The sequence below is a fragment of the Scomber scombrus genome, chromosome 5 (assembly GCF_963691925.1).
Source record: "Scomber scombrus chromosome 5, fScoSco1.1, whole genome shotgun sequence".
NCBI classification, from domain to species: Eukaryota; Metazoa; Chordata; class Actinopteri; order Scombriformes; family Scombridae; genus Scomber; species Scomber scombrus.
Window position 1 is genome coordinate 5,966,056 of NC_084974.1, and position 21,577 is coordinate 5,987,632.

The 21,577-nt window shown below is 40.0% G+C and overlaps 1 protein-coding gene across 2 annotated transcripts in view; it reads right to left on the reverse strand.

Moving 5' to 3' along the window:
- Nucleotides 1-19,882, reverse strand: part of acsl3a (acyl-CoA synthetase long chain family member 3a) — a 35,808-nt gene extending 15,926 nt beyond the window's left edge. The window contains exons 1-6 of one of the 2 annotated variants that reach the window (XM_062419093.1): nucleotides 19,766-19,882; nucleotides 17,695-17,809; nucleotides 13,691-14,263; nucleotides 10,886-11,063; nucleotides 4,468-4,577; nucleotides 3,813-3,951 (exon numbers count right to left, since the gene is read on the reverse strand). In XM_062419093.1, the coding sequence (XP_062275077.1) occupies nucleotides 3,813-3,951; nucleotides 4,468-4,577; nucleotides 10,886-11,063; nucleotides 13,691-14,065 (802 nt within the window). In that variant the 5' untranslated portion in view covers nucleotides 14,066-14,263; nucleotides 17,695-17,809; nucleotides 19,766-19,882. Of the gene's footprint in view, nucleotides 1-3,812; nucleotides 3,952-4,467; nucleotides 4,578-10,885; nucleotides 11,064-13,690; nucleotides 14,264-16,464; nucleotides 16,820-17,694; nucleotides 17,810-19,765 lie in introns of those variants that run through there. The other variant, XM_062419092.1, reaches the window with a different exon arrangement.
- Between the last annotated feature and the right edge of the window lie 1,695 nt (nucleotides 19,883-21,577).

Here is a 21,577-nt window from a genome sequence, read left to right on the forward strand (position 1 = left end):
ATACAAAAATGCACCCATGTTTAAACACAGACACATTCTTGGAGTGAAAGTAATAGCTTCTGTCAAACTAATTATGAGTTTTCACAAATGCATGCGCGCAGGATAAAGAGAGACAAAGAAGATGTTTGGGATGTCAAACGCCAAAGAAATATTTTACATTGTCTGTAATTGAAGAGAGACTGTGTAAAAGTTCAAACACAGGGATGGAAAATTGTCAGCTGTCATATTAAAAACAATCAGAGCCCTCTTGGCATAATGGAAAGTTTGTGTCTGACTGTGCTTGCCAAAAACACCATATCCCCTCCTCTACTCATCTATCCTCTTTCGCTCCTCTTCCTCTCTCTCTTTCTCCCTTGAATTTTTTCTTTGCTCTTTTTCCCCTGTCTTTGCTCTTACAGCTATGTTTTCAACTATACTGGCTGAGAAGCAATCCTCTCCTACTGCAACTAAACTGTATAAGATAACACATCCACAGTCCTCGTCTTGTGCAAAAATGCATTCTTTAGTTGAGCCAAACTATTAAAATACTTGAGTGGTCTGACTTAGCTGAATAGTGTGTATCTTTATTCTAGTAGTCACTTGTAAATTAAGTGCTGGTGTTTTATCCCAGTACACAATGGTAAAGGGAATGTACTTGTATAGTGCTTTTCTAGTCTTTCGACCACTCAAAGCACTTTTACACTATAAGTGACATTCCCCTATTCACACATCATTGGTGCAGCCATTGGGAGCAATTTGGGGTTAAGTATTTTGACCGGCTCTGACTCCTGAGCTACAGCCACGCACTAACAAACCTCTGCCATGGCTTAGTGAGGAAACACTGAGAACCACACAGTTGTTACTTGCAAGATACCCACTTTATATGACCAACTCAGACATTTGAAGCCTCATATTAGCTTTACACAGAATAATTACTAGTATGACTGAATTGTGTCTCCTATCTCTTCTACTGTAGTAGCTTGTATTCATTTATATTGTATTAAGATAGACCTGAACCCATGTAGGTTTACATGCTTGGAATTATGGATCCAGGGTTTGTTGTCAGTTTGTCATATGAATTTTTCATATGAATAAAATGATGTTTTCCACCTCAAATATCATGGACATGCAGAAGTAGTTGGGTGACATACTCAGTCTGTGGTTTCCTTGGAGGTACACAGATTTCAAGGCCAGGGTGTACTTGAAATGTATTATTCCATACAATGTGTCCATGTCTAAGGACAAAGTGTTCATCCCTGTTCTGAATGGTCAGTTGAAGACAGGAAGACAAGTCTGCCTTTACAGACAGCAGCCAGATGGAATAATAATTGAAATGGGTATGGGGGCGTATACTTCAGACAGTCTTTCTTCAAAGGCATTCATGGTGTTGCCTTCATTTGTCACAAAAAAAAGATGATGGACATAGTTGTATGAAGAATGAAATAAGAAAGCTTGAGAAAGAAGATTACTTTCTGACATTTACACACCTGGGCAATCACTATGTGAAGTGAGTTGGCAATTACAAAAAGTTTTTGGATTATATCCTTTCTCCCAATTCTGATGTCGGAAGGTGGGAGAAGAAAGAGTTTCAGATACTGTCCTACAAGCGCCGTGGTGGATGCATTCTCTAATTTGTTTTGTCCTAGCCTCAACTCCCCTGAATCCTGTTCCTCTTGTGTAGTGCGTCATTAACTGCCATTCGGAAAGGTTCGATCAAAACCAAACAAGGTGGTGGTGCATGTTTGAAATCACTAGAAGATAGTTGAGAAGACATTGACATGTATAGAGACAGGGCTCAGAGTGATGAGACTCCTGCCTTGTGATCCCTCTCTCGGACCCCCACCGTCTTTAAACAAGAAACAAAACCAGTCGGTGGTTTGGCTATCTTTACTCTTCATGTGAAAAATGAGTCAGGTCTTTTTTCCCCCCTCTCTGTTCAGCATCGCGTGGAACACAGACATAATTAGGACATCTGAACACAGCGGGCAGGACAGAGGGAGCCATGAAGGGACAGAAAGGAGAGTAAAGTACATGACAGTCATGAAGGGAGGGCCTCTCGTCTTCCTTTTACTCGGATACAAGTCATGTAGGAGTGTGTGCTCTGAGAGTTGATGTCATGTGAAGTTAACAGCGCTGTGTGTAAACATGACCCCTTCCCTATATCCTTGTGCTCTATCCTCCCTTTCTGAACTTCCTTTCCTCTTTATCGGCGCAGGACGGTACCAGCTTCTCTTGTTTTGGGTCAGTCGGTTCAAGGGGCCACAAAAAGGATTTTTCCTTATCCATCCGATCTACTAACTGAATAAGCATCATATCGACCTTAATCTGACACAGATGTGAGCACTTCCTCATTCACATGACCTAATGGGACTGATACCAATCCTCCCCCACACCCTACCGCAAGGAAAACCCTACCATTTACAGAGGGGCTATATCTGTGTTAAGATCAATCTTCATCTGCCTAACAGTCAGTCTTCATTTAACTTAGTTTGCTCGGAAACTCCATAGTGGAGTTTCCAGTAAAGTATTGATGAGATGGAGCTAGCGTGGAGTTGTTCAGCACCTGAAACTCCCTCCCTGGACACCTTTCCAACAATCTGACATTCACACCAGTGATTGGCTAGGTGTGCCGAGGTGTGATATACCTTATATTCTCTCTACAGCTCTCTTGTTTCATTTTTCACACAACTACTTCCATCACTTTTTCTTTTTGAGTGCAACACCATGAAAGCCTTTAATGAGACATTGTGCTCCGTTATCTATATTTGAGCAATAATTGCTTCCTGCCCATCTTTATGACGACAAACCTTTTGACCTGTCTTTCAGTGTGGTAATTCCAGTTCAAGTTCTCACGTTTATTTGTTTTATATAGCACTTTAAAAAGCAGGGGAAAAACTGATCTTGCATCAAAGGGCTTCACAAAGGCTGGCATATATAAGCATAAAAGGAGCAAAATTAAAACAGAACAAAGTTTAAGCAAAAATGTAAAACCCAAAGAAATCAGATAACACATAAAACAGATTAAACACAGTTAAAAGCCAGAGAATAAAAGTGAGTCTTAAAAGTATCAACAGACTCAGCCTGTCTAATGGCCTCTGGCAGGCTGTTCCAGAGCTGAGGGGCCACTACAGAAAAGGCCCTGTCCCAAGCTCTTTGTTTTCATGAACTGAGCACTGCCAACAATTTTAAGGTGTTGTAATGGGTGAGAAGTTCCAAGATATATGTAGGGGCAAGACCATGGAGGGATTTGTTAACAATAAGGAGAATTTTGAATGTTATCCTGTAATGAACGGGGAGATGGTGTAAGTATGCAAGGATGGAAGGATTGGGGTGATGTGGTCTCGTCTCCTGGACCTTGTTTATAACCGGGCATCACTGTTCTGGATCAGTTGTAGATAGGAAATGGTAGCTTGAGAGATTCCTAGCGACGTACAGTAGTCCAGTCTGGATGATATTAGTGAATGGATGACTCTTTCTAGGTCAGAGGTTGAGAGAAAATTCCCGATTTTGGAGATGGTTCTGAGTTGGAATTCAGAACAGATATAAACTTGCTTTTGTTTTAAATACCTGTTTTGTTGAATTATATTGCCTAATAATGAAACACTGTGGTTATTGAGGGTTAGGGTTAGAGTTAGAGGGTTAGGGTTAGTTCTTGTGTGACACATTTAGTGTGAAACTTCTTGAGGGGAATATATTATATTATATTTACAGTATACATAAATACACATACCCATAATAAGGAAGTTTACAAACTCAAGTGAACGAATAAAATGCTACAACTTCTTTTTCTTTTAACCAGATGGATTAAGACACAAACATACACACAGGCATACCATTCTCTGGCTTGACTCCCAGCTTCTGGACAGCAGCCATGTTGTGCACACTGATGCCACGTGGGTATCCGGGCCACGAGGTTGGTGTGCTGTCCACGACTATGATATGCTGCAGCCTCGGAACTTCAATTAGGATAGGCTGACACACACACACACACACACACACACACACACACACACACACACACACACACACACACACACACACACACACACACACACACACACACACACAGTAAGTAAGAGCACAGTTGGGCACAAAGGTGTACACATGTCAGCACATGATGGAAACCAGGTTTCTTTGAAAACTAACTACAAATCTTATGCACACCATCCCTCATTAATATCTAGGCTACGGGAGGATTAAGAGGGGATGCGTGACAATGAGCAGAGGGGCTGTGTTTATACCGCCTTGATAAAAGCGGACACAGAATACCAGAGCACCATTTTTCTTTGGGCCTTTAACATCTGCATGTGCACTTCTTATTCTTATGTCTCTATGGTGACAAACCGCTCTTCTCCTCCTCAATCGCACTGCTTCCAATGAGTCGCAATATCAGATTCCCCATGATGACTGACTGCAGACATTTATTAATCATCCAATTTCCAGTGTGTGTGCATGTGTGTGTGGGAGAGAAAGTGAACATTTTCTAACCTTGAGTTTGGTTTCCAGGAGCTCTCTGCTGGTGATGATGTGGGTAACCTGAGCCTCATTCAGACCATGAACAATGGCTGGACCCCCCAGTGTGGAGTAGAGGGTGACCACTGCAACACACAAACATAAAAGAAACCCTGTCATTATCAAAAATGAATCCTAAATATTCTAAGATAAATAAAACTGATTAGCTGGACATTTTATTTTTCCTTCACTGTATTTACACACTCCTATGTGTATGTGCTACAGAGCTTTGGTCCGTTTGTTGATGGATGTTAAAATGATATTTATTTAAAAGTATAAATAATTTTTAAGATTTTCATAAGAAAACCTCCATCTTTTATACTATATAAGGTCAGCATTTTGTAATTATCTCTCTATGCAGTAGTTTTCATTGTTAATGGTGGAGTCCACCATTCCCACGCTGGTTTCAAATTGCCTTCACACGCAAGAGATTCACAGGAAACCATGCAGCATATAATCCATTTGTAATTACATATCTATTAATATCTACTTTATTGTTTACTTGCCTAAATGTATCAGAGCTGTATTGAATTATTGCTCATGCAAACCGAACATTGCCTACTGCTGCTGCTTCACATTAAAAAGCAGCCGCAGGGAACACAACGTATTGGTCACAGAGGATAGCGCTCACCAAAAAGAGGCCTACACAACACGATTACAGTCATTTTCAATGTTTTCTTCACAGCAGGTTGGTTTTAACAATTGCAGAGTGTAATAGAACAAGACGTCCAAGCAACAGGCTGCACGCCACCAACTCCCCGCAAGGTAATCAGCTTTACACTGCTGCCCTGCTGTTGTGTTGAAAACTAAGCGTGCCGCATTAAATCGTAATGCGGTTCCGATCACTGTCTGACTGAATCCTTTATGTCGGTTTGGCTACACTGTAAATGGATACACCAGTTCTTCTGTTGGGCTTCTGAAAAAATAGCTGCACAGTGAATGTTTGCTGTGGTTTTAAACTGCACTTACTGTTCTCACCACAAACCACAAGCATCTCCAAATCACCCAACATTCAAACATTAAGGATTATGAGTTTAAAGGCTACTCTTTCTTGGTGAGTTCAGACTTGCTTATGAAGAATAAAGAGTTAGACTAAATTAGACTACTCTGATATTGCTGTTTTTTCTTATGCCGTTGTACATTTTCTTGGCTGCAACCACCATTTCAAAAAGAGATATACTGTAAATCACTGGGAACGGGTGAAATATGGACCAAATGAGGAATCGGGCTTCATGGGAAAACACTGGTCACTGGTTATAAATGATATTTTTTGGAATTTAGTACCATATTCCTCCTCTGTGATCTGGCTCACTGTCCAGAATATCAGCCAGTAGTGTCAGCCAATGTCAAGAGGAGTCACTAACTAAGTAAGGCTAAACTATGCCTTATGGTAATATCATCATTACCGTACAAGTGGCTATTCCAGTATGAAAGAAGTTATTTTCTAATGTAATATAGGCTCTTGACTTGAAGGCTCTTGAACTTGCTGTCAGTAAATTAACTGGCTGAGAGTAAATAGATAGGAAAAAAAGGAACATCTGCTCACATGTATCTATGTAATAAATGTGCATAACCTCATATAAAATGTTTATTTCCTTTTTTAAATGCTCAGTAAAGTCTGTTTATGTGTCGACTGTATTTATGATACGTTTTAAAGCTGCACTTTGTGGTGTTGTCTGTGTATGTGTGAGTGTGAGTGTATACATTCATCATATAGATAGTGAAGCACGTGTGAAGAGGGACAATGTACGTGCACTGTCTACAAGCACAGCGGTTGTGCTTTGGCCCCTCCCATACTGGTGACATCAGGCACCTCCAGAGGCCTCGGCAGAGCCTCCCGGCCAATGGGGCGCAAGCTCTCACTGCTTGATAAGCACTCTTTTGGGGATATAAACAGTATTGGTATGTGAGGGGGTGTGTGTGTGTTATGACTAAGTGCATGTATCTGACGGAGCGTTGGTATGTGTGCTTGCATACATGCGTCCACTTGGGAGCGTCAGCAGTTAGAGCTGTTAAGAGTTAATGTTTGAATCCTTTTTTTTGTCATCCCCATCTGATGTGATGAATATGATACAGTTTGATAAGATGACATCATGATCATAATAAAATAATTACACATTATGCCAAACTGTGTTTTCTTTGGGAACGTCTTTACAATACTGGCCAAAAGGAGATGGACTCCACATACTTTTCTGTGTAGTTTTAGTACTGGGCTGTTTTTCATGGTTTGGCCTAGGTCAATTAATACAAATATAGGGAGGCCTTAGTGTTAGTATACAATAGTGGGCTTCCATTGTTTTGGAAGCAGCTTGGGGAAGACCCTTTCCTGTCCGCTTATAACATGACGTCAACTTATTTTGAGCTGTTATTTCTGGATGTATTGTGGTTAATCGGGTGGTGATGATGATGATGATGATGATGATGACGATGATGATGATGAGCTGTGACAGAAGAAAGGGGTGGGACTGTGTCTGGGTATTCTCCAGCAAACATGTAGACCTCATGTTAGACTTAGAGGGTTTTTTTTTTTTGTTTTATTTGTTAAAAGTGAGAAAAATCTGCCAAATTAAGACAAAAGAATGGCAGCTGTAATCTTGATTTGGATTGTCTAACATGACAGTGTAGAAGAAGAAAAATAGTTTAAATCAACACAAACACGACAATGACAGTGGTTTTCTTGGTGTGGAAGAACTTAACAGGCCCTCCCTGATGCTTTTGAGGTCTATTCGGAGCAACTCCCAGTAGCCAGGTTCCAAAGTCTTATACTTTGGCCATGTAGTGTACATGCATGGAAAGATTCAGTATGACGCTGTAGTTCAGATGATACAGTACTGCATGTACAGCTTATCTGTACTGTGTGTGTGTGTGTGTGTGTGTGTGTGTGTGTGTGTGTGTGTGTGTGTGTGTGTGTGTGTGTGTGTGTGTGTGTGTGTGTGCGTACATTGTAGTTGTGCAGAGATCAACAGTAGCAAACAGCTTTCAGGTCAACACCCCTATTCCCCAGCTGCACATAACATGGACAGAGGAAGAGAAAAGGAATTAGAAGGAAGAGAAGGAGTGAAAGGTGAGACAAGGAAACAACAATGAGTGAGAGAGGGGTGGTGGGCTAATACATAGTAACCCTGTACTGAGTGTCCCTACACTGACACAGACACAAGGGTTTATGGGACAGGGCTTAGTGACATCACATGCTTGCGTCATGGAGGTCCAATACTTCCTGCTCTGCAACAGTGTGTGTGGATGAGGGCCATGACACCTCCAGCCGTGAGATCTAAACATGAGATCGGGCCCCAGAGTGACATGCACAAACCCACTGTACTCTCTACAACTCTTTTTAATACAGAAAATCTAGAAGTAGCATATGTAGACAAATTCACATTCCTAAAATTGGACTTTTTAAGATATTCCGCTTCAATAAAAGATTTCTTCAAAAGGGCCCAGAGAGTCAAATTTTCCTCAGCCACACAGAGTACCGTTAAATCTTACACCTGACATTATGGCATAAAAAACAGTCAAAACTGGAGTTAAGAGGTTTTCATGTGTCCAGAGCATTATTTTGAGAATGAATGTAATTGCTGCTCATTGTATCCCATTTTAATTGATGTACTATATTGTTACAAATGCAGAGAATTCAGAAATGATGAGCATGTTTGCCTTCTGAATATACAATGCACACACACACACACACACACACACACACACACACACACACACACACACACACACACACACACACACACACACACACACACACACACACACACACACACACACACACACACACACACACACACACACACACACACACACACACACACAGTGTTTGAGTTCACTGGGGGCCTTTGGCTGACTCCTTGATGCCTCTGTCAACATCAGATGCTCACGTAGACTCTCTCACCCCTCCTCTGACGCCATCAGCCCTCACTTCTCTCTCTTTCTCTCTTTCCTCCCCTCTGTCTCTTCCTCCGTCTCTCTTTCCAACCTTTAACTCCTCTCTACCCCCCGCATTATGTTTTATCCGCGGCCCCCGGGCTTTCCACTGTCCCACTGTTTGTGTTCGCAAGAGAGAAAGATGCATTATAAAGATGCTTTATTGGCTTGTACTCTGAGCATATTTCCAAAGCATGACAGTTTAATGGAGCACAAACTAAAGCACACGGATAAAATGAAGGGTCCTTTAAGGACAATCAAAAAGATTTAATGAGCTTAAAGTGCTGTGGTGAATGCTCATAATAGAGGCAGCGCTCTTTGGTACAGAACATACTGAAGAGTAAATCAGTATTTAATCTCTCAAGGCAGAAATATGCTGCTGCATCGCTTACTATAGGTTGAAAGTGCAATAAATATGAGAATTTTAAACCTACTCTATTGTTTTCATTGTTGGCTTTAACACAAACACATGTTATTTCATAGAGGTGTCATGTAGACTAATGATCACAATACTTACAGTGTTCTCTGTAACACTGTGACCAGCTAAAGCAGTGTTATTATAATATGCTATTGATACATAATTAATCTGAATTTATTCAGCTTAGCAATTAAACCATTTTTTATTCTGACAAGTACAGCAGCTTACGTTTCTCATCAGTTTCTACATCAGGAAAAACAATGGCTACTGTTATAGAAGCTGAAAAGACGCTTTTTGTATAATCAATTAATAAGTACATAAAAATGTAGAACATAAAAAAGTACTATTATTATATATTTATATTGTTATTGTATTGTTATTCCAGTCTGTTTCCATCATAAGAAAGTGAAACGGATAGAGAGGAGAGAAAAATGGAACGCTTATGTAACAGCAAAGCAGAAGGGACAAATTGACCTTCTCAGCTGGGCTCTGTGTTTTACAAGTTGTCCACTGCAACCACTAAACATGTGTGCACACACACAAACAGAAAAGGCTATAAATCAGCCTAATACTGACACATTTGGAAGATGCTCAGTGGGAACGGGCCAACTGAAGAGAACACACATAGCCGCCTTTAAAGTGCCAGTACAAAACAATCTAAACTGGAGTACAGTATAGTGTAAAGTTGTAGTTGTTGTCATTAATGTAGATTAAGGGTTTGATTTTAGGACTAAATGTCAACAGTTATCCCTGTGGATCTGTGAGGTTGTACTTGAGCATATCATTGCTTCAAGCTAAATGCTAATGTCAGCATGCTAGCATACAGTGACAATGCTAACATGCTGATGTTTAGCAGATGTAATATTTACCATGCTCTAAGTTTAGCCTGTTAGCATGCCAAAATTGGCTAATTAGCACTACACACAAAGGGAATGCCATTAGTTTTATAGATACTTAACTGTAAACCAAAGTTCTGGATCAAGTGAAAATGTTCAACTTAGGATGGCACTTGAATGATGAAAAGTTAAGGGTTCACCAAAGTGATTAGAAATCATTCAGTGGGGTACATGAATATCTGTACCATGGTAATGTGTCCAATGGTGAAAAATGGAATCTGGGGATTTTTTTATCAGTATCAGCGGTGATCCAGAATGAAAATCTACAGAATTCTGTTGGTTTTTTTGCTTGTAATGTGATAGACAATATTAATTTAAGATAAAAAAGATTGATTTCCAGTGAATTAGAGCTCAGCCACTGGAAATAAAAACAGTTTTTGCCCACTGACATCAATACACACACATCTCTTCCTATCTCTCTCCACAGTGCTCTGTTAGCTACTATGACTCACAGATAGTGAGGTGTGGTTTTATGTAATTTGATTAGGTGAACTTTTTTAAATGCCTCTGAGTACATCATGAGTAAACATTGAAATTATTTTACAGGAAGAGAACATTTTACATAATGATATAAAAATGCTGATTTCATGACATATTTGGTAAATATTGGTGATAAATAAGTAATTAACACAGGGATAGAGGATTAAAATGGGTTAAAAGTAATTTTCATTTCACTAGATCTTGTGCATTTTGAGATTTACAAGCAGCATCTTTATTGGTGGAAAATCTGCTGAAAATCTGCAGAATTGTCATCGGAATTCTGCGGGCACAGATTCCGTGTGGGCCCCATTAGGATCGGCCTCTGCGGACCATGAACAATGGTCTGTACAAAATGTAATGGAAAATGATCAAATAGTTGTTGAGATATTTCAGGTCGTACCAAAGTGGTAGACTGACTGAAAACTAACCAACTGCCATCCCTTGGCAAAAAAACTAAAATGAACAGAGCTGAAACAGTAACAGTAACACGTCACATGCACTTGCAAAGTATGAAAGGGTTCACACTGATTTGCAACTTTATATAACCCGCTTTCAATCCTGTGTTTGTAATAGAAATTAAGATACTTCCCATTTTCGGTCTTTCCCAAAGAGTGTTATCATTAATTCATCTACCTCTATCCTGTTGTTGAGATGCTTACACACAACTTACGTGGGAAGTTGTACATGAAGCAGGCCTGGGCAGCGATGATCCACTCAGCTCGCGTCTCACAGAAGATGGCGATGTTGTTCTTCGGTCTCTGCCCCAGTGATGCCAGACCGCTGCCCAGCTGGGACGCTGCAGAGAGGGTCTCCTCGTAAGCGAGCCATTGGTACTCGCCCAAAACCACCTGTAGAGTTGGAAGAAGATGAGATAGAAGTTAGAAGAAGTATTGTATTTTCTACTAGTGTTACCCTAACAGAACAAAGAACAGTTGAGGATAACTCAGTTTATTGTGTGCTGGAGGGAACTTTTTTTTTTTAACCAAAGGAGCACTACACTTTGAGTCACATGTTTGGCCTGCTTCGTATTAAAAAGTCACACAGACGGTAGCAACACCGCTATTTCCTCATCTGCTGTCATTCTCATGCTACTGCATCTCATGTTCATCGTCAGCATGAGAAGATAAACACGGACTTCTGGATATACTCTGCAACACTCATACACTGATGACATACAAAATCACAGACACACACACACACACACACACACACACACACACACACACACACACACACACACACACACACACACACACACACACACACACACACACACACACACACACACACACACACACACACACACACACACACACACACACACTCATAGTGGCTTCCTGGACATGCATCTGTGAGGTTATAGTGGCTTCTAATGGTTAGTAAGTGGTAGTGCACACAGGAAGGCATACGAAGGCATACAGTAATGATGACTGTACAATATGGTGTTCCAGTAGTTGGAAACAATGGTTAAGAGCCAAACAGTTAGGACATGTTTTCTTGCAGTAATACCTGTTTCAACAGTGGGGTTTAAATGGATTAGAAGGATCAGGCTTTTGGGATTAGTGTGGTATCAAAGTTGGTTCATTCCAGACTGTGCATACCCCAAACATACCTATAGGATTGCCTCAAAGTGTTCTGCTTGGGTAAATTATGAAATATGTTTATTGGGAGAATCTGTGGATGTAGTTTGTATAAATAAGAATATTTTCTAAAAGCAAATCCCCAAGCTAGTGGTTTATATGTGAGCACCAAAACTGCCTTGAAACTGTCCTCCTCTCTCTCAGCCACATTTGTATTTCCTTTTCCACACTCCCACCCCTGACTGCTGTCTCTTTTCATTCCATATTCCCACTTCTGCCTCCTCTCTGGACATTTGTAAGGTCAAAAGAATTCAGGGTGTCTAGAAGACTAACAAAAAAAAAAAAGATTGTCACTTTAAATAGACTACAAGTGGTTTGTCTAGACGGCTGGTTGAAAAAAACATTTGGAGGTTAGTTAAAATAAGAAATGCTGACATTTGAAACAATCCTTATTTTCTTTTTCCGCACGATGTGACGAACGCAGGAAAACAATTCAATATCTGTCAAAAGCAGCTTTCACTTCTCTACACCTCACACTCTCAGTCTGTACTCATTAGTATCTTTTCTCAGCTTTCAAGCTTTGACACCTTTTCTCCTTTTCTCCTTCACACTCTATTCCCTCAACTCCTTCTTTTTCTATCCTTTATGAAGCTTCTTTAAATTGATCGACTCCACTGTCAAACCTGGATATGCAATCTCTTATTCTGTCACTTTTCCATTAATCCTGCCTCATACCTTGCAGACACAAGTTAAAGGATAAATCTGGTAATATCCTTTGTTTCTTATGATTAGCAAATCTAATAAAAAAAGGCCAAAAAGTTCAAAGTGAAAGTGTGTGCAGCCAAAGCCTGAGCTCCATTATTGTCCAAAAACACATCAGTGAGGCATAGTCTGTGCTGGATGACATGTTCCTTCATTTCCCTGAACATAAGCAGTCCAGTATATTTTGAGTTGATCTTACATATACCACCCTGCTGCTTTTAGTCCCATTTGAGTAAATTTAGCTAAAAACTACAGTATCTGGCTATTTTAGGAAACTATTTAGCCTTCAAAAACAATGAAAAAAATATTTGTGACTTGTTTTTAAAGATTTAGGTCTTCTTTAGGAAAGAATGAAGCTGAGTGTCACAGACAGACTGGGATGTGAGAAATCTTATTCCTAACTACTGAGAGACAGACTAGCATAAGGTTGGCTTTGTTATTTTCATGCTATTTACTGACAATAAAAAAAGTATAGAATCACCAACTTTCAAGGTCCCAATGACTCCCCTTTTATCCCATGGAGCCATACTGAAGGATTTGTATTGGTGGTAATTTAGTGATATCTATACTGTATGTGCTGTATGTGGGAGCATTAGTAGCATTAGTGAAAATGAAACCTCTTTAATTAGAATAATCATTTGTATACTATGCATTGTAATTAGTACACTTACTAATTACTGAATTAAAAAATGATGAAATTACAGTATTCTTTACTTGCTGGGGGAAACAATCCACCAATACTAAAACATGCTTCCTTTTTTTTTCATTCCTTCCTCCGTCATACCACTTTTAACTTCATCCCTTCATACTGTATGGTCAGTCACACTATCTCATTTCTACTTTTTGAACATGTCTGAACAACTGCTTATACAAAAGTTAATTCATTTATATATTTCTACTGAGCATGTTGTTATTTTTTTTCTATGTCTTTATATTGTACAGTCATTTTATTCATGTTTTGTGTTAAAGCATGGCTGCTGTTATTTTGTAATTACTATTCAAATATTATAGATATTGCATTTTTTAAAGTACCTCTTATGTTATGTTTAATGCTCTTTATTAATTCTATATTCATTTTTATGTGATTTTTTCACTTGCTGTAATCTTCCACTTCCATACTGCTTCCTCTTTACCTTCTTGAACACCTTCCCGTTGCTCTGTTGCTCATCCTCCTCGCTGATCACCTCCCTCGTTCCAAGACAGTCTCTGTGTGGGAACCTCTTAGCTGCGTACTCAAACATCTTATCCAGGGTGTCCACTCCCGGGTGCAGAGATGTCACCAGCTTCTTGGTGGCGCTCACGGCCCTGTAGGGTCCCTTGGGACATCCATGCAAAGAGCGGGCCTTCGCTCTCTTGGCCCGCTCCTCCTCGGAGCCGTAGTGGACCCCGTAAGGTGGGGAAACCCAACAGACGATGTAGGAGGGCAGGAAGGTGATGAAGGTGTAGATCCACACCATGAGGTGGAAGAGGAGCAGCAGCATGACGTTAAGGTCCTCCTTCAGCTTCATCTTGGTAAAGCTGTGAAGTAGATGAAGAGTTGTGAGGAGAGAGTGTGGAGGAAGACAAGTTGTGAGGTTGAAGTCGGTCCCTCTTTTCTTCAGTCCCCCACTCCTTTTGCTCTTAGAGGTCTTGACTCCACACTTGTCTTTGCTTGGACTCCCTGGTAATAAAATGGCCTCAGGTCCTACGCCTGTGTCAGACTGCGCCTGGAAAATGAAAAGAAAGAAGTGACATCAATCCTTTATATTGTTAAAATAGCTTCCAAATTAGACCATGCTCATATTAATAACTATCCTGCAGCCTTCCAGTACAAGAAAATCAACTCATTCAGAAACTGAAACAAAACTATAAGTCACGTGTTTTTGAAGCATTCAAAAAAGCAGAAGAGAAATTTTGCTTTTGGAAAACTATGATGTGACAAACACAGGGGCTCTGTATTTCTTTTTAATGTTCCATCCACTCCCTGCAACTTTATCCAGCACTTTCCACAAAGAACACAGCACAACCAAAAAAAAGGAAAAGAAAGAAAGCAGGGAGGGAATAGGGAAAGAGTGACAAAGAAGAAAGATTTGAGATGTGAGGAAAAGTAAAACAAGAAAGTGAAAAAAAATGAAATGGAAAAAGACTGTCGCTAACAGACGTGAGTGTGTGTGACAGGATACAAGGCACTAGACAGAAGGAGATGGCCAAGAAAGGAGCAGATAAGTAGCAGCTCCAGTGTGTGTACTGCCAGGTAGCAGATCCACGTGCCACGCTGTGCCCATTAAACTCTATGACATAAGATGTAAAGTGTGTATTTGGCTTTACTCTGCTGGACTGTCTGTCACACATCTCCTCTGGGAGAAAGGTGTGTGAATTTTTCAAACTCATCTCCTGTTACCTGTCACTTTCAATTATAACAATGTATTTGGTCACATGGAAACTGGCTCAGACGTTATAGGGTGTTGATGGAGGCTGGAACATAGTGTATGTACTGTGGCTGCTGGAGAAGTTTGGGAACTGTCCAGAGTTCTGAAAAGAGATCAGTGTTTAAGTTATCTCATCACCATGGCTAAAAGGCTTCTTGTCATCACCAGCTCTCTATAGTCTAATATATGTATGCAAACCCTAATCTTAGTCTTCAAGATGAATTAAGCAACATTATAACTTACTTCTGGTCACATACCAAAACAGGGTTTTTTTTGTTTAAAACCTTAATGTACATGTAGAAGTATAAACATGCATTTCTATAAAATCTTTTCTTTTGTTAACATAAGTAGCCATGCAATCATTTTAGTTGAGTGTGAATGTTTGGTTTGAAACAAAAAAGCTAGATGGTGGACTCTTTTTTTAACATCAGGAAATGCAAGATAATCAACTGAGTAAACTCCATCTGCCCCATGAAGAACATGAAATGCAATATAAAAGCTTCAGAAAAAGATAAGTAAGTGAACCTAAAATAGTGTGAGATATATGCAAAATTCTGACTTCAGACAGCTGACAATTCATAGACAGTTTTCAATGGTAGAGCTGGTATGATATAGAAATAGTTTCAGTTAGTTCACTGGTGAAAAATGGTAGAAAACACACACACAGTCAAATACATTAGTGCATATTTCTCTTGCTAGCTCACTTCTGATTTCTTGTGTCTGATTAGTGCAATATGGACATGTGGTAATATGTTATTATTATTGTTAAAGCAAGGAGCTGAAACAATTAGTGGATTGATTGGTTAGCAGCAGCAATTGTCAACTATTCTGATAATTGCCTTATTGGTTCTGTCATTTTTAAAGCAAACATTTGTAGCCGAAAAAGTATCATTTCCCAGTTCCGCCCAGTCATTTGTGAGAATTTGCTTCTTTTCTTGGTCTTTTGTGATAGTAAATTGAATACTGATTAATGGAAAAAACGATCAGCAGATGAATTGATAATAAATAATTTGCAGCTCTATATAGATTCCACACAATCTAACAGAATGTAACAGAGTTTTTACACAGTCATCTGAGGCCACCAGTGTGAACAAGAAACAACCTGATGTGTACTGACATTTCTGTTCAGTCCCTCATCAACTGTTGTGTTGTTATCGTGCAGCAAAAAAAACAAACAAACAAAACCTATGCACAGTCTGAAGGCTCCCATCAGTCTATTTTAACAGCATCGATTCATTATTCATATGAGGGAGAGGCTCATCTTGCTCCACTGAAGCACCACATCCTTCCCCTACGCCTCCAAAAACTGACCACACACACACACACACACACACACACACACACACACACACACACACACACACACACACACACACACACACACACACACACACACACACACACACACACACACACACACACACACACACACACACACACACACACACACACACACACACACTTTTGAGACTCATCAATAAATCAAAGATTGTACCAACAGCGCTCTCCCAGACTACCATCTGCTCCCTGTGGGATGTTGGCTTCTTTCTCTACAGCGCTGTTGTTGTGCTGGTGTCTCGTTACTCAGCCAGGACGCCTCTCACATTCGTCACACGCCGCTTATACAGCTTATCAAAACGGATGTTTTACCCCGAAGCCTGCTGTCCTCCACTGTTTAGCTTACTGCTTTGACTTTTTCTTGTCTTTTTCTTCTTTTTATGCGACGGGAAGTCAAGGTCGATGACACGAAGGCCACAGCGGAGTACTGAGATAAACAAACTATGAGACTGGAGAGAAAAAGAATCAACAGAGCAGGATGCTGGCAGGCTTCAACTTCTTCTACTGAGATTTGAACAGCGGTTTTAGAGCATGAAAGCTTTAAATGCACCACATTTTCAATATCCAGTAGAGGTTATAATGTGAAAATAAGCCCAGCGACTGGGTTTCTCAACTATGAATTTTCTTATGTGAACTGTTATGGCATAGAGTTAGGGTTAGGGTTCAGTTTTGTGTCACCAGACTCTGTATATTTACAAGTAGAACTGCTAAAATTGATTTTTCCACCACTGTATCCCAATTCCCCCCACAAAGACCACTTATGATGTCATTCATCTTTGTGTTATTGTGTCCTGTTCTAACCAAAATGTTAAGTTACAAGATCTTGACTTGAAAAAAGTAGGACATTCAGCAAATAAAATGCCTAGTAGCAGGGTTTGGAATGCCTCAGACCACACCTAAGTTCACTAATGGGTGTGGTCTGTAACCACATCTGTCAATTGCTTTATGAAGAATTGAGTCATTGTTTAAATAGTGAATCATGATGATCACAATTCCCATGGCCCCAAAACACACAAAAGTTTACAATGATCTCAAACTGAGAGAAAATATGAAAAACTTCACATTTTACATGCTGGAACTATTAAATGGCTTTTTCCCTTAATGAACGTCTTAAACAAATAATCCGTTTATCAGTCTTGATTACGTTAGAGAGTGCTATTGTGTGCAGAGCCGGGTACGATAAGTATGATTACTACAGAGCAGAGAGATAAGGTAAAGCAGTCACAGATCAGAGAGGACATTTACATTTTGACCTACATTTACATGAAAAGCATTTGTATATTAATGGGGGCACTGGGCCTCCTGTAACCAAACTGTGTTGCAATACGTGCAGCCGCATGCATTTGTGTGAGTAGATCATAAGTCACCTGCAAAATCTTCCATCCACTTACCGACGAGAAGAAACAAGTCCAGCCCCCTGGTGGTTTCCCGACTAACAGGCTGGGTCTGGATATTCCTGAAATATCAGTACGAAACCTGGTTTACGAGTCCAACTCCTCTCTGCCTCTGAAAAAAGATTGAGATCTTCATTTCCAACACTGCAACACACAGGAAAGCTTGACTAATCTACCTGTGAGAAATAGTTAGCTGCAATATGTAGTGGTTGCTCAATTGGCAGCTTTATAGGAGAAGAAGGCGCTTTGCAGGCAGCCTCCACTTACTGGATTAATTGAGCAATATTGTGACATGGTCTACGTAGTGGTGGGGTGAGCAGAGATGTGTGTGCGTGTGTGTTTGTCTTTGTGTGTGTGTGTGAGCGAATCATTGCTTCCTCAAGAGATTGTGTGAATGGGGCCTTTTGTGTGCCGACGTCACCATGCCTTGGCCCACTCAGCTAAGCAGGCAGGCTGAAGTCTTGCAGAAAACTTCAACGTGGCCATTGTGGCGAAACGATGCACAAGCACACGACACGGTCCCAAGGGTCAAACTATGCATGTGTGTGTGTGTGTGTGTGTGTGTGTGTGTGTGTGTGTGAGAAGAGAAACAGGAGATGTATATGGCGTGTTTGTGTGTGTGGGTGCAAGTGCCCATTTGAATTGATGACATAATCAAAAGCTTGCAAAAGAAGTAAGAAGTTTTAAGTGTGATTTCACTGAGAGAGTGAAAGCAGAAAACAATTGGTTGGATTATGTGGATCAGACTGCAGCTTTTCTCTGCTACCATGTGCAGATGGTGACATAAAGTGCTAGCAAACATGCCAGTCACCAACATATCCCTTTCTCTACTGTAAGCTCTCCTAATTCTCCTGAATTGGGAGCTTGGTTATTTATAAATGAATGGCATCTGATAAAAAAAAAAAAACACACACTGTGTATGCACAGACACAGAGTTCATGAATATATTTGGTTAAAATATTGTTTTATAACAGGATAATAATGTACACTAGTGTCCTCCTCGCTTGCATTTCTAAGAACATGTGTTTCCATGAAGGAGGAGCGTGTGTATTTGTGTTTTCCTGTTGCATCGGACCATCCCTGCGAGACAATAGCATCTCTGTCTGTAGGTACAGGAGCACTCTAATGGACTTGCATGATTTGATAAGCACTGCCACAGGCCTGTTCACTTCAGCTGAACAAACAGATTCTAAAAGTAGAAAGCAGCTTGAGGTTGTAAAAGTTAAAAGAGTGAAGAGTTAAAGACTTTCAGTACTGGGCACAGGATGTTATAAAAATGTTCCCTGCTTGTCATTGCATACATGTGTCTTATAAGAAATGTATAAATGCGTGCTCGTGTTTGTAATAGATCACTCCATCTAGACTATAAATAATGACTTTGTCCCACATAATGCTGCTAATGAGGATGATGAAAACATGACAGTTAATGTTAATTTTGTATTATTAAGTGGGCACAAATTACATAAAAATCATATTGTAGAATTGAGATATCATCATAAATATAGTGGTCTGAGCAGTGAGCCACACATGGTCAAGACGCAACATCCAAACAGAGTTACCGGTGTCAAGCGCAACATTATGTCTAAGCAACTTCCGGCTAACATCTTTCAAATAAAACACCGCGAAATGTGCATTTAAATGAATGGAAAAGACAATATAAGAAACAGAAGGTATATATCCTAATATATCCTACCTACAATAATACATGACTACCATTGAAGTTACGTTGCAATTCGAGCAGCAAACATTCATAACCTCAGTTCTTAGCTTAGGTTAGAAGTTGTGATTAGTCTCATTTTTGCAAGCTACTCTTTTTTATATGGTTTAATGAATAGCATTGGCTAGCAGAAGACGTCATTCAGAAGAACCGTAGCGAGATACGGTTGCGACGCAACATGAAACCAACGACTCAATGGAAGCAAGAAACTCCTGTTTTATTTTTTAAACGGATAAACTTCCATAAATGGTTCTTGTCTTGTTTTGGGGAGCTTGTTGCAACTGTAGCATCCCGCACATCTGGGTATAAACGGACAGCGCGAAACGGCACCTAAACAGCGATGAGACGTACCTGTGAAAAGGTCAGGTTATCCAGGTTATACACACTTCCAGCCTCGCAGCGTTCCCGCTCTGCAGGTGAGCTCATCTATCCTCTCATATTGTGCTTTACTATATGAGCCCGGAAGTGTCACGCGCGTCGTGTTGTGTGTTGGGAGAGGAGGAGGAGAGGGGGAGATCCCAGCGTTATGATTGGACTCGTGGAGGTGGCGCGTGCTGGGGGCCGGGCAGTGACTGCACGGGTTACTGACGGTCAGAAGAAGCCAGAGGCCACGCGCACGGCGCTCCCATAGGCTACTCTACACCAGTGGTGACCGTTATAAGGGTCGGGACCCGCAGAAGGGCTCGTTGTAATGTTTAAAGTGGCTGTGAGATGACAGGACAGAAGAGGATGAAAAAATAGGGCACACCTTTTTTCTTTTTTTTTTTGGTCAAACTTTCTTCTAATCGTTGCTTTATTATATTTTACGCTTTATTCTAGTCTGGTTTTTATTTTATTTTTCTCTCTTTCTATTTTTATGTACTTTGTTTTTATTTTATTATTATTGGGTTTTATTGTTTTTAATTGTATGTTTTAGTGTTTCCAATTTTTACTATTATTGGGTTTTATTTTTATTTTTTAAATTGTATGTTTTTATGTTTTTTGTTTCCAATTCTTATTGTTAAATGATTGTTTTTATGTAAAGTACATTGAGATGCCCCTGGGTATGAAAAGCGCTGTATAAATAAAGCTGCCTTGCCTTGCCTATTATTTGATTTCTTGTGGCTTTATGTATTTGACCCCCTCAAGCCTCTAAAATGTATTCAAACACAGGGGTGGATCTAGGAGCTGACAAGAGCCAGGGTGAAGCCCAGATCTCCCAGACCCAGGGATAATTATTTTATCAATGTGTTGGATGGTTCACATGTGCAGAATGTAATTTTACTGCACCCACTGTATGACTACTGCAAACAGTATTACCAGTAGTGATTTATTTCAGTCGTAATTACCAATTTCCCCAAAATAATGCATATAGAAATAAATAAATAACAATATGGAATTAGATCAAAAGGAAAATGAAAAAAAATCCATTTATTTTCAATTACATTTCAATCAGAAACACTGTCTCAACTGAAATGTCTTCAGAAGTTTCACTTGTAATTGCAATTCTCATGAAATCCCTCAGATTCAGAGAGCAGCTTGTTGAAGTCATTGTTCAGAAAAGGTGACTTTAACCAGAATTTTTAATTGAAACAATTTTTTTTGTAAATACATTCAGGGGTTTTGGGAAAACATTTGGGGATGCAGCCCCAGAGACCTCCACCTAGCTCCACACCTGCCTCTAGAGCGGCAAGGTTGGTCAATTAATCAATTGACAGAAGATTAATCAGTAACCGTTTTGATCATTAAAGAATAGTTTTAATAACTTTTTTAACCAAAATATTTTTTTTAAATCAGCTGATATGAGAGGTTTCTCGCATACGATGTGCAAATATGACATTGTGGGGTATTATGTTTAATGTCCATGGTGGAGGGGTGGAGTCAGTATCAATGAGGCTGGCTGTGGACAAGAAGAAACTGTTCTTCTAGTGTGACGTTTTGGTCTTAACAGACCTCAACTTCTTGCCAGAGGGGAGCGTTTCAAAAAGTTTTTTATTTGAGGTGAGAGGGGTCAGCAATGATCTGTCCTGCTTTCCTCAGGGTCCTGGAGGCGTTTAGGTCCTGGTGGGACTGCAAGTTGCTGCCATTGAAGGATACAATACAGTCTGTCCTTGTCCTTGGCAGCTGCAGCAGTGAACTAGACTCTGATTCTGATAAACAAATTATCTGAGGTAAAATTTCTGT